The following is a 12,529-nucleotide window of genomic DNA, read 5'->3' as shown; positions in this document are numbered from 1 at the left end:
AAATGCAGTGTTGGGAATCAAACCAGGGTCAGCTGCATGCAGTCATCTTCCTGTACTGTCTCTAATTTTATGTTTCTCATCTCATTTTCTTTTAGACATAAAGCTATTTAGATATATGGGTATTTAGATATATGGGTAGTTAGCTCAGCAGTACTTCTTTAAAGGTATTACTTTCTATTTTGATCTAAAAAGAAAGACTTCAGAAAATGGCAAAAAAAAAATAAATCTCACCTATGTTGTCATGTACTTGAAGAATTGGGGGTATTGTACCTAGATCATTAATCCATTTTGAGTTTAATTTCTGTGTATGATATTTAAGAGTAGTCTAGCTTCGTTCTGCCATGTTCTTCCAACACCATTATTTGAAGATTCCTCATTTTTCATTTATAAATGCCTTTGTATAGTCTTATATAGTGTCTTGTCATAAATGAAATACGGGAAATGTGTAGGTTTATTTCTGAGCTTTACAGTCTGTTCCATCCACCTGTATGTCTTTTTATCCTAATGCCATCTGGTTTTAATTGCCGGCACTTTGTAGCATCATTTGAAGTCACGAGCATGTTCCCTCCAATTTTTAGAGTTGCCATAGCTGCGTGAGGTCTTTGATGATTCCATATAAATCTAGAACTTTTTGTTCTATTTCCTTTTTAAAATGTCCTTGAGTCTTGATGGGATTACACTAAATTTATGTTGCTCTTCGTAGAGTACAGTCTGTTAGTGCCTGGGATCAAGTGTTGGCCTCCCCCACCTGCAAAGCATGCACATCCTGTCCAGCTATTTCTCTGGCTTGTGTTTAATTTTAACACAATGGCAAGTGATACTTCATAATTTCTTCTCACTCATTGTTATGTTCTGATTTTATAACTAACCCCTTTTCTATAATCTGTAATCATTTCTAATTATCTTAGTGGAATTTTTAGAGTTTTCTCTGTTTTATATCTTTTATAAATAGTAATCAGTTCTTTTCTAATTTAGTTTTATTTTTTGTTGGGCTGGAGCGATAGCACAGTGGTAGGGTGTTTGCCTTGCATGCGGCCGACCCAGGTTCTATTTCTTCGCCCCTCTCAGAGAGCCCGGCATGCTACCAAAATTATCTTGCCCACATGGCAGAGCCTGGCAAGCTACCCGTGGCGTATTCAATATGCCAAAAACAGTTAGAAGTCTCAAGATGGAGAAGTTACTGGTTCCCGCTCGAGCAAATCGATGAGCAACGGGATGACAGTGACAGTGACAGTGACAGTTTGTTTTTTGTTATCTAATTGACCTGGCTAAGGTCTCCATTAGAGTAGAAGCCTTATTATTAATATTAGAAGTCTTATCTTGTTTCTGATTTAAAGAAAGAAAGTTTTCAAGATTAGGGATGCGGCTTGGTGGTAGAGCCACGTGCCTTGCATGAATGAGGCCCTGGGTTCAATTTCCAGGAACATGGGTTTGAGGGCTGGGGGATTGGGGGAAACCTGCCTCTTCTTTGGGCAAGGAAGATGCCCTGGAGGAGTGGAATATGTGCTTTACATGTGGGAGCCCCTGGTTAGATCCCCAGCACCACATGGTTCCCAAACATTGCCAGTGTGAGCCTGCTCGTACCCAGAAACGCTGTCAATTAAGGGCTGTGTTGCAAACCTTAGTAAAGGTTGATTTTTTTTTTTATTAAGTGAAATAATTTTATTTAGAGAAATGTGAGAGGAAAGGAGGACAGAGATGTATTCAGGAGCAAGCACAGGCTTCCCCAGAGGTGGGAAAGCTGAGACTATACATCTCCGGGAGCTACGGGCCAGTCTCCAGGCTGGGGAATGAGCCCCAAGGCCTTGTCACCGGGGCCTTTTTCCAAGCTGCTCTTGGCTGAAGTCCTCAGTGTAGAGAACAATCTATCTGGGTGTTGTCATGGGACATGCCTGCAACTCTCCATGGGCCTTTCATAGTTTTGACACAACCTTTAGATTCTCTTGAAGCTCTTCTCCTTTGTTGGGGAAAAATTAAGAGTTTTGTCAAAGTGCCCATTCTAAAAACTTTCTTTGTGCTGGAGACCTAAAGTGTTTGCTTTTTTGCCCATTGACCCAATAACCAGAACTCTGCATTATTGGGCAGCATGGGGTTTTTGTTTGTTTGCTTTGCTTTGCTTTGCTTTGCTTTGCTTTGCTTTGCCTTTTGGGTCACACCTGGCGATGCACAGGGGTCACTCCTGGCTCTGCACTCAGGAATTACCCCTGGCGGTGGTCAGGGGACCATATGGGATGCTGGGAGTCGAACCCGGGTTGGCCGTGTGCAAGGCAAACGCCCTACCCACTGTGCTATCACTCCAGCCCCAGCATGGGGTTTTTATGATGTTTTTTTACCTAAAGGTAGCTCATTTGGTAATGACAAACTTAGTTTTTAGAAAAAAATTTTAAAGAAGTCTTGGTTTTCCTCCAGGCCGCCTGAGCACTGAGTGTATGCCCCCAACCCCCAATCAATCAATTTTTAAATGATGGGTTAAAAAACCCTATAATTTATACAGCTTACATTCATGAATATAATCAGAATGATCATACCAGCCTTTGAGACATATTTATGTTGGATAATATTAGAATCCTGTTTCTCTGAAACCCTTAGCAATTCTTAAAGAATATTAATTTGTTTGAGAATATTTCTCATGTTTAGTTTGTATATATTATTCATATATGTCGTATAATCATATATACACAGTCTGGCATAAGAGGACAGTTTTTAACTTTAGTCTTTTAGTTTTGGGCTGGAGCAATAGCACAGTGGGTAGGGTGTTTTCGATTCCTCCATCCCTCTAAGAGTGTTCGGCAAGCTACTAAGAGTATCCCGCCCGCATGGCAGAGCCTGGCAAGCTACCCATGGGCATATTCAATATGCCCAAAACAGTAACAAGTCTCACAATGAAGATGTTACTGGTGCCTGCTTGAGCAAATCGATGAACAACAGGACAGTGCTACAGTGCTACACCTTTAAAGGTTTTTAAATTGTCTCATGTTTGGTCAAGTTGAGATTTTAAAGAACCTTATTTTTAATTTGTAATAAAAAGTGTACAACTTGATTTTTTTAAAAAGTCAACAAACTGCAAGCATGTGTTAATAATAATAAAGGGGTTGTTTTTAGAGAACACAGAGTGGAGGTGGAGTATCCCGTCCTCACGGCAGAGCCTGGCAAGCTCCCCGTGACGTATTCGATATGACAGAAACAGTAACAAGTGTTACAGTGGAGATGTTACTGGTGTCCGCTCGAGCAAATCGATGAATAATGGTACAACAATGCTACTTTTTGGGGGTGTCTGAGGGGGACCACACACCACAGCGTCTCTGTGTTGCCAGAGAGCTACTCCTGGCTCTGCTGGGGTTCATTTCTGGTGATACCCCGAGAACCCAGCTGTGTTGGGGCTTCCATCTTCTCTCTGGCCCATATAGCTGTCTTGTTTTACAGCATTTTACAAATTTGACAACTCTGAAAGAGGAATTGCATGTGGTGTTAATTGGAAGTGTCCCTTTCATTCCAGGTTGAATTAAAAGAGTACCTGAAGATAAACGATACAATATACCAGGTTGACAGCAGGGCTGAGATGGGCATGACATTCTCACGTCTTCTGGATCACAAGGTAACACTGGTCACCTTTGAGCATGGGCACCCCAGGCATTGTGCCCTGGAGGATCACGGGAGATTCATGTGGGTGTCCTGGGAAACAGCTGATGCTTGGGGTCTGGGGGAGCGTCATAAAAGCTATTGGTTCCATGTCATTACTTTCTTTTTCATAGTGAAATATACCTAACAAAGCCCTGTGGCCTGAGGGAAAATTGGGACTTAACATGTTGGTGTTTAATAGGTTTCATTTTGGGGCTTGCCTCTAATGCGGCCCACTTCAGCATCCCACTTGCCCCCCGCCTCCCACCCCCCACCCCAGCACTGCCAGGAGTGATTCCTGAATGCAGAGCCAGGAGTAAGCCCTGAGTATTTCTGGTGTGTCCCACAAAAACCCACAAAAACATAGATATATAGGTTTTATCTTTTCTTTTAAATGAGAAATTAAAAATGATGCCGGGTTTTCTTACCTTTCAAAGCACACTGGTGAGATACCAGGCTTTCGTAGTCGCTAACCGACTGTTCTACCTCTTGTTGTGCAGTATTCTGACACCCTGAAAAAGATGGACCCTGATCACTTGGTAGCGTTGGTGACCGAAGTCATTCCCAACTATTCCTGCTTAGTTTTTTGTCCTACTAAGAAGAACTGTGAGAATGTAGCAGAAATGATATGCAAGTTTTTAAGCAAGTATGTCAGTCTTTTAAAAATATTCCATTGTCTGATTTAATATTTCTGTTTATATTTTAGACCAGACCCTCTTAATTTTTTTCCATCTACAATGCTACTTTTTTGCCAGAAAAAAAAAATGACAGTAGCAGTGAGCACTGCCAGAAATACCTCTGATTCATTATGTCTTTGATTTTGAATTAATCATTGCATGCTTTTTTATGCCTGTCTTATTTTTTCACCCCCTTCCCATGTTCAATTATGTGGCCCCTTACAGGGTCACAACCCAGTGTAAAAGGTAGGTCTTAGAATCTAGTTGTTTACTACTGATATTTAGAAGTTCCTATAATCAATTTGTGTTTGTACTTTGTTTTATTTTCTTTTCTCTTATAAAAGGCATTTAAAATAATAGATGTTTCTAGATATGAAGACACTGTCGAATTTTGTCAACACTCCTAAAAAACCAATGTTTAAACAGTCTTACGTATAACAGATGATTTAATAATATTTATATATCCTAAAAATGCCTTTTTTTTTTTTAGGTTACAACTGTCATTTTGAAATCTAGAACAAGGTCTGAATCTGACATTTATAGACTCGTAACCAGTACAGGAGTGAGGGCTGGGGTATGGCTCAGAAGTGAAATATATGCCTTACATGTATGCAACCTGGGTAGGGCCTGGGTTCAGTGGGGACCCAGGATCCCCCAGCAGCACTGAGAGTGGCCCCAAAATAAAGACAACAAAAGACATCCATGAACGCTGGGAAATTACAAGTAGGTTGATGCTTAAGTGGGGAAATGTGGGGTTTCTTTTCCCCTGAACATTTGTTAGATTTTTCACCAAAGGTAAAGAGACACTGTTCATCAAATAAAAATCAAAAACCCAAGAACGTTTTGTATTTTGCATCAATAGGTATGATAGGTTTTTACAAAACAAGGCTTACATCCCTCTACTAAGATGACCGTGATAGAGAGACAGGGGAGGACTAGGCAAAAGCAAAATAAAATAAAATGCCATGAAGAAATAGTTAGGTGCTGTAAGGTCAAGGGCCATATTTCTAACAGATCTCTCTCCTAGAGACTATCTGAAACACAAGGAGAAAGAAAAGTCTGAAGTGATGAAGAACTTGAAGACCATCAGCAGTGGCCACCTGTGTCCCGTTTTGAAGCGCACCATCCCGTTTGGCGTTGCATACCACCACAGCGGGTTAACGAGTGATGAGCGGAAGCTCCTGGAGGAGGCCTATTCCACGGGTGTTCTCTGCCTCTTCACCTGCACGTCCACGCTAGCAGCCGGCGTCAACCTGCCAGCCCGAAGGTGAGCGGGGAGTCCAGGGCAGGCTCAGGACCTCTCGGCTCAGGCTTGCATGGAGCCATTGATGTCATTCTCTTTGGGTCATTGGGATGTGTGAACTGGCTTCTGACTTGGGTTGTGTTGACTGTTGTGTGGTCTTCCATCACTTGACAGTCAATGGCTAGAGCCACTGCTGGATATCATGTTCTACTCTGCCTCATCTATGTTGTTGCACCTACTTAGAAACTGAGTTCTAGATTATCGATTTTCTCATCTTCCAATCAATAGTTGCTAGACTTACTGTAATTTTCACTTTTTTGTGTTGGTTTTTTTCTTTCGCTTACCACTGTCTTCAATATCATACCAAAAAAACCTACTATTTTGTATGTTTGTTTCATTTGTTTTTTATTGTTTGGGCGCCATACCCAGCGGTGCTCAGAGTTGACTCCTGGCTCTGCACTCAGGAATCACTCCTGGCAGTGCTCGAGGTACCATATGGCATGCCGAGGATTAAGCCCCGGTCAAGCGCATGCAAGGCAAAAACCCTCCCCACTGTGCCATCAGTCCAGCTCTCCCACATTCTTCTTCTGTGACTCGTTTTTTTATTTGATCATCCTTGAGGAATTTGGAGGGGGGAGGGAGAACGTTAGCTCCCAAACAGTGTTCTGAGGACCTGAGGGCCACTCCTGCAGGCCTAAAGTTGCAGTGATCCAGCTTGTGATTCTGATGGGGGGGCAGGCAGCGGGGTATCGGGCCATCAGGCTACCTGGTGCCAGGGATCAAAGTCAGTGCATATATTGCAGCCTTCAAACTATCTCCCCACCCTGAGGAATTATTTGTTCAATGCTGTAGTCAAGGTAAGCTGTTTTTTTTTTTTCCTTTTTTTTTTTTTTTGCTTTTTAGGTCACACCCGGCAATGCACAGGGGTCACTCCTGGCTCATGCACTCAAGAATCACCTCTGGCGGTGCTCAGGGGACCATATGGGATGCTGGGATTCGAACCCGGGTCGGCCGCGTGCAAGGCAAACGCCCTACCCGCTGTGCTATCACTCCAGCTCCCAGTAAGCTGTTTTTAAACATTCACATAGTTGACTATGTCTTTATTTACTTGAATTTTTTTTATCTGCCTTTTTTCCAATAAATTTAATTAAAAAAAAAAACTCAATACATTTCTGGGGCTAGAAGGATAGCATGTTGGGGCTGGAGCGATAGCACAGCGGGTAAGGCATTTGCCTTGCACGCGGCCGACCCAGGTTCGATTCCCAGCATCCCATATGGTCCCCTGAGCACCGCCAGAGGTGATTCCTGAGTGCAGAGTCAGGAGTGACCCCTGTGCATCGCCGGGTGTGACCCAGAAAGTAAAAAAAAAAAATAGAAGGATAGCATGTTGGGTAGGACATTTTGCCTTGTACCTGGCTAACCAGAGTTCAATCCCTGGCATCTCATATGGTCCCCTGATCACCACCAGGAGTGATTCTGAGTGTGGAGCTAGATGTCATCTTTGAACACCACTGGATATGGCCTACGAACAAACCAGAAAAGAACTGATACACTTGTAAGAGTGAGGTGACAACATCAGCAGGGGAAGGCAGTGATTTAAAAAAATAAAAAGAGTAACAAGGATTTTCCTTTTTGTGTGTTTTCTGGCCTCCCTGCCCTGTGCTACTGTTGCTGTGTCCAGGCCTCAGTGACGTGCCCATATTGCTCTCACATACTCTCTGTGGGGTGCTTGCTGCGTGATGCACATTTTGCTCCTCCCCCCTTTATTTAAACACCGTGATTTACAAAATTGTTCATTATACTGTTGTTATAGACATTCAGTGTTCCAACATCAGTCCCAGCTTCAGTGGAACCTTCCCTCCACCATTGTCCCCAATTTCCCAGTCACCTCTCAAGACTGTCCCCTTTGCCGGCCCACAGTAATTTATTTTATATTGCTCATTACAACTAAATGGCTTTGAATTATTTGAATTATCAGATAATACCTCGGTAAAATAAAATTTGTGAAAATTGTTCTGTCTCATCTTGGGGACATTAAGTCCTTCTCTGACGGCTTACTAAACTGTTGTTGCTAGTTGAGCCTTCTGGGTTAATGTTTTTGTTTGTTGAGTTAGTTGGTGTCTATGCTACTTTCCCAACTAATTTGGTGTGCTCCTCGTGGGATGTCAGAATTGTAGTTTGGAGGGTGCCTTTGCGGCCCCATGTTCTAAAAACTCCAGAATATTTCACTGCACAGTGAACTTAGGTGTGATGGTTGTGGGATGTGGGTATGTTTTGGGGACTTCCAGAAGTATGGTGGAGGTTGGGAAAGGCTGCCCACAACCACTTGAAGAAGACCCCAGAATGAGGACCGGTGTACCTGGAATTTCTGGCAGTCAGGTATATCAAAGAGCTTCGTTGGCATTGGGACAGCAGTAGGGGTGAGTGCAGCTGCGGGGGCTTCAGCAGGGCAGATTTACCCTCCCCCTCCCGAGGGCCCCAGAGCTGGGAGACTGGTGTACCTGTGAAGTTTTGTGCCTTCTTGCTCTCCTCCGAGATTCAGTACTGGGTCTGTAAAGCTGAGCTTACGTGGCGGCGGTTGTGGGCTGTGGGCGGTGTCGCATATTTTGCTCCTGATGCTTGCACACTTTGCACGTACGTGGTTGCTGAGCACTGGGGATCGCGCACTTTGTCCTGGTTCTGGGGCCATGCGCAGCAGTGGCACTGGGGTCGAACTCTGCACCTAAGGTGCTCCTCAGGATGGCCGCAGCGGGGACAGACTTCCACAGAGCTATGGGGTATGTTATTTCTTCTGATTCCCCTTGTATGGGGCAAATTTGTTTTTACCTATAACTATATTCATTGTTCTATTTCCCTGTGTTTTTTTGTTTGTTTGTTTGTTTGTTTTTGCTTTTTGGGTCACACCCGGCAATGCACAGGGGTTACTCCTGGCTCTGTACTCAGGAATTACTCCTGGCGGTGCTCAGGGCACCATATGGGATGCTGGGAATTGAACCCGGGTCGGCCGCGTGCAAGGCAAACGCCCTACCCACTGTGCTATTGCTCCAGCCCCTTTCCCTGTTTTTTTTGAAATATCTCTTGAATTTCTTTTAATCTACAGTAATGCAGCCTTAAAGTATAGTCTATGTGATGTCAGTTCACAAACTAATTGCTACCTACTCAAAAAACTGTTTTAAGCCCCCTCCTCCCAAAATAAAAAAGCTTTCTGTAATAGTCAATAAGATAAATTCCATGCTCTTAGAACCTTCTAGGTCAAGGAGATGATATTCTAGATACAGCCAATGAAGTTCAGTGAATTTGAATTGGAAACTGTTCTTTGAACTCTCATATTCTTTTTTCTCTATATAATATTGTGAACTTATGAGTCTGCATTCAATACATGTACATTTTTTAAATGCAAATATTATTTCCCTGGTTTTTAAAAGGTGAATTTAAAGTGCTTTTTCTTTGAGTGGGGATAAAACTTTTCTTAATTTCAGAGAACTCTTATTGCCCTTTTATTTTATTTATTTATTTATTTTTTTCTTTTTGGGTCACACCTGGCGATGCACAGGGGTTACTCCTGGCTCTACACTCAGGAATTACTCCTGGCCGTGCTCAGGGGACCATATGGGATGCTGGGATTTGAACCCGGGTCGGCCGCATGCAAGGCAAACGCCCTACCCGCTGTGCTATCGCTCCAGCTCCACTTATTGCCCTTTTATAATCTCTTCGTTATGAATAGAATATCTTCTAGAACTTACTGTGGATACAGTTAGAAATCTTTTTTAATTTTCATATTTAAATCTTGTCAAACCCACACATGCCATGGGTTTGACCCCCCCCCCCAAAAAAAATGCTTTTTTTCTGTTCCCTGTACTGCTTCTATCAAACTTGTATTTTGTATGTTGGTGTTTTGGGTTTTTTTGGTTTTTTTTTGCTTTTCGGGTCACACCCAGCGATGCACAGGGGTTACTCCTGGCTCTGCACTCAGGAATCACCCCTGGCGGTGCTCGGGGGGGCCATATGGGATGCTGGGAATCGAACCCGGGTCAGCCGCGTGCAAGGCAAACGCCCTACACGCTGTGCTATTGCTCCAGCCCCTTGTATGTTGTTCTTTTCTTTTCCCTTCTCCTTTTTGTTCTGTGCTTTGTTTTCTTCTGGTTTTTTGGACCATACCTAGTGGTGCTCAGGGGCTACTCCTGGACCATTGCTCAGGGATCATTCCTGATGTGTTGGGGAGCCATGTGGTACTGGGGCCCACTGACTTCTCGCTCCGGCCCACTTTCTGTTATTGTTATGGTGTCAGGCACACACGGCTGGTCACAGCTCTGCATGCTCTGGTTGCAGTGCTCACTGGGGCAGTGGAGTGGGGAATGTAGGTCTTGAATACACCCGGGTCATAGTCAGGGGTGCAGGGCAGTGCCAGAGCGGAATGCAGGGCCTCACATCTCCAGAACTATTTCATTTTCATGTCACTAATTTTTCTTCATGTGTCTGGAAACTAGGTTATCCATTGGGATTTATTGGTAAGGGGATAGTTGGTAGGTTGGGTAAATAGATTTCTTTTCTCCCTGTATAACAAGAAAGCTGGCATAGAGACTCCTATAAAATATGAAAAGGGTTGAAATTACCATTCCCCTCCCTTTTTTTATTGAATCACCATGAGATACAGTAAATTGCCATTTTTAGAGGTCAGAAGGCAGTTGTAATCTTTAGTGTTTTACAGTTGACAATATACAGTATAAATAAATATGCATATGCTATTGGTGCATTGTCAGATTTTTGCTTAAGGAATTAAAAATCAGAAATTTTTGGAGAACTTTGCTGCAGTGGATGGTCCTGAGGCGGCTACCCTGTGCCTTGAATGTGGTGAGGCGGCTTGAGTTCAGATCCTGATCCTGGTGATGGCTAATTTTGTGGCTTTAGGTAGCCACTTATATATATTTCAGCCTGCTTGTTTGTCAAAAAATAAGGCGAGTTTGAGTATTAAGAGTTTTCTAAGAATTACAGGCAATATACATAAAGAACTTAGAACTCAGAGATTCTGGGGAAGTAGTAGTTTCCTATTTAGTTCATGTCATTGAGTGATATTGGAAATGAAATTAAAAGTTTTAAAAATTGATACTGTGAGGGACTGGGGTTGTAGCTCAACAGTAGAGCACTTGACTTGGATGTGTGAGGCTGTGGGTTCAGTCCCAGCGTGACAAAATAAATAGTGGGCATACGTTTTAAAAAACAGATACTATGACCAATTTTTCTTTTTATTAATTCCATAGAGTCATTTTAAGAGCCCCCTATGTTGCAAAGGAATTTTTAAAGCGGAACCAGTATAAGCAGATGGTTGGCAGAGCTGGCCGTGCTGGAATAGACACTGCTGGGGAGAGCATCCTCATACTTCAAGAGAAAGACAGACAGCAGGTGACGTCTGACTGGTGGGCCTGCTCTCCTGCTCCTCCTCCTTCTTCCCCTTCCCCTCCTCCTGCCCCTCCTTTCCCCTTCTCTTCCTTCTCCCCTCCCACCTTCTCTTCCTCCTCCTATTCCTCCTTTTCCTCCTCCACTTCCTCTTCCTCCTCTTTCTCCCTCTTTTCCTCTTCTTCCTCCTCCTCCTCCTCCTTCTCCTCCTCCTCTCTTTCCCCTCACCCCCCGGACGTGGCCGGAGCTTACTCCTACCTTTCTGCTCAGGGATCACTCCTTAGCAGTAATTTCCCACCTGGAGGATCATATAGGATGCTGGGGATTGAACTCAGAGTCAGCCTCGTGCATGTCAAGCACCCTACCCGCTGGACTGTCTCAAATCCTATCTGCTTTTTCTGTGTGTAGGGCCCCCCTCAGTGATGCTCAAGCTCAGCCCTCATTGGTGCACCTAGCTTTGGTGAAGGAGAGATATAGTACCAGGAACTGAACTCAGGCCTCAAGACCAGAGGGAGGTTAGAGAAGGTAGGGCACTTGTCTTGGACACAGCCAACCTGGATTGGATCCCAAACCTCTGCCAGGAGTGACCTCTAGGCATGGAGTCAGGTGTAAGCCATGCACACCACCAGTTGTGGTGGGCGGCTGGAGGGGATTAATAAATTAAAAATGTGTTAGAATTCAAGGAGTAATTTCCCAGCCCATGTCTTCTTTTTCCCCCCCCCCTCTTTTTGGATCACATCCAGCATTGCACAGGGACTACTCCTGGCTCTGCACTCAGGAATTACTCCTGGCAGTGCTCGAGGGACCATATGGGATGCTGGGAATCGAACCCGGGTCGGCTGCATGTAAGGCAAATGCTGTGCTATTGCTCCAGCCCTGTCTTCTTTTTTTTTATTCTTTTTGGTTTTGTTTTTTTAGTTTTGTGGGGGCCACACCTGGGAATGCTTAGGGGATATTCCTGACCCTGTACTCAGGAATTACTCCTGGCAGTACTTGGGGGACCATATGGGGTTCTGAGGATCAAACCGAGGTCAGCTGCATGGAAGGCAAGCAACCTACCTGCTGTACTATCTCTCCAGACCCAAATTCCTGTTTTCTGTTCTTGGTCTCTACTTTTTTTAATGTGATCATCTTTTCAGAATTATTAATATTCCTTTATATAATGCTTCTTCTATGATTCTAGGAAGAATAGTTTAAATACTTCTGCATTTTAGACAGTATTTTAAAATTACTTTCTTTATTTAATATTTTTCTATTTTCATGAAGATACCTGCTGAACTGTTTGGGGGGTGGGAGGTGGGCTAACCTTGGGTACTCAGCTTACTTCTGGCTCTGTCGCAGGAGTCCCTCCTGCTGATGCTCGAGCCAGCATCTGTGGTGCTGGGGATTGAAGCGGGGCCAGTCGCTGGCAAAGAACATGCTTTACCCCATAATATTTCTTTGCCCCTACCTGCTAGATTATGTTTTCAATTGTATTTTAATCACCATGATTAAAATAACAGTTACAGGGAAGTTCCACGCATGCACCTTCCCACTCCACACCCTGTAGCAGTGTGACCCTCCTCCACTGTTTCAGTGTCTGCCGAAACATCCCACC

General features: G+C 43.8%; 1 protein-coding gene across 3 annotated transcripts in view; it reads left to right on the top strand.

Annotated features, from left to right (window-relative positions):
* HELQ (helicase, POLQ like) overlaps nt 1-12,529 on the top strand; it is a 45,066-nt gene that overhangs the window by 11,432 nt on the left and 21,105 nt on the right. For all 3 annotated transcript variants that reach the window (XM_055140842.1, XM_012934030.2, XM_055140843.1), the window contains 4 exons: nt 3,497-3,595; nt 4,119-4,264; nt 5,323-5,562; nt 10,797-10,938. In XM_055140842.1, coding sequence (XP_054996817.1) covers nt 3,497-3,595; nt 4,119-4,264; nt 5,323-5,562; nt 10,797-10,938 — 627 coding nt within the window. The remainder of the gene's footprint in view (nt 1-3,496; nt 3,596-4,118; nt 4,265-5,322; nt 5,563-10,796; nt 10,939-12,529) is intronic.

The sequence above is a fragment of the Sorex araneus genome, chromosome 5 (genome assembly GCF_027595985.1).
Source record: "Sorex araneus isolate mSorAra2 chromosome 5, mSorAra2.pri, whole genome shotgun sequence".
NCBI classification, from domain to species: Eukaryota; Metazoa; Chordata; class Mammalia; order Eulipotyphla; family Soricidae; genus Sorex; species Sorex araneus.
The sequence above is the reverse complement of the archived record's forward strand: the minus strand, read 5'-3'. Positions and strand labels throughout refer to the sequence as shown.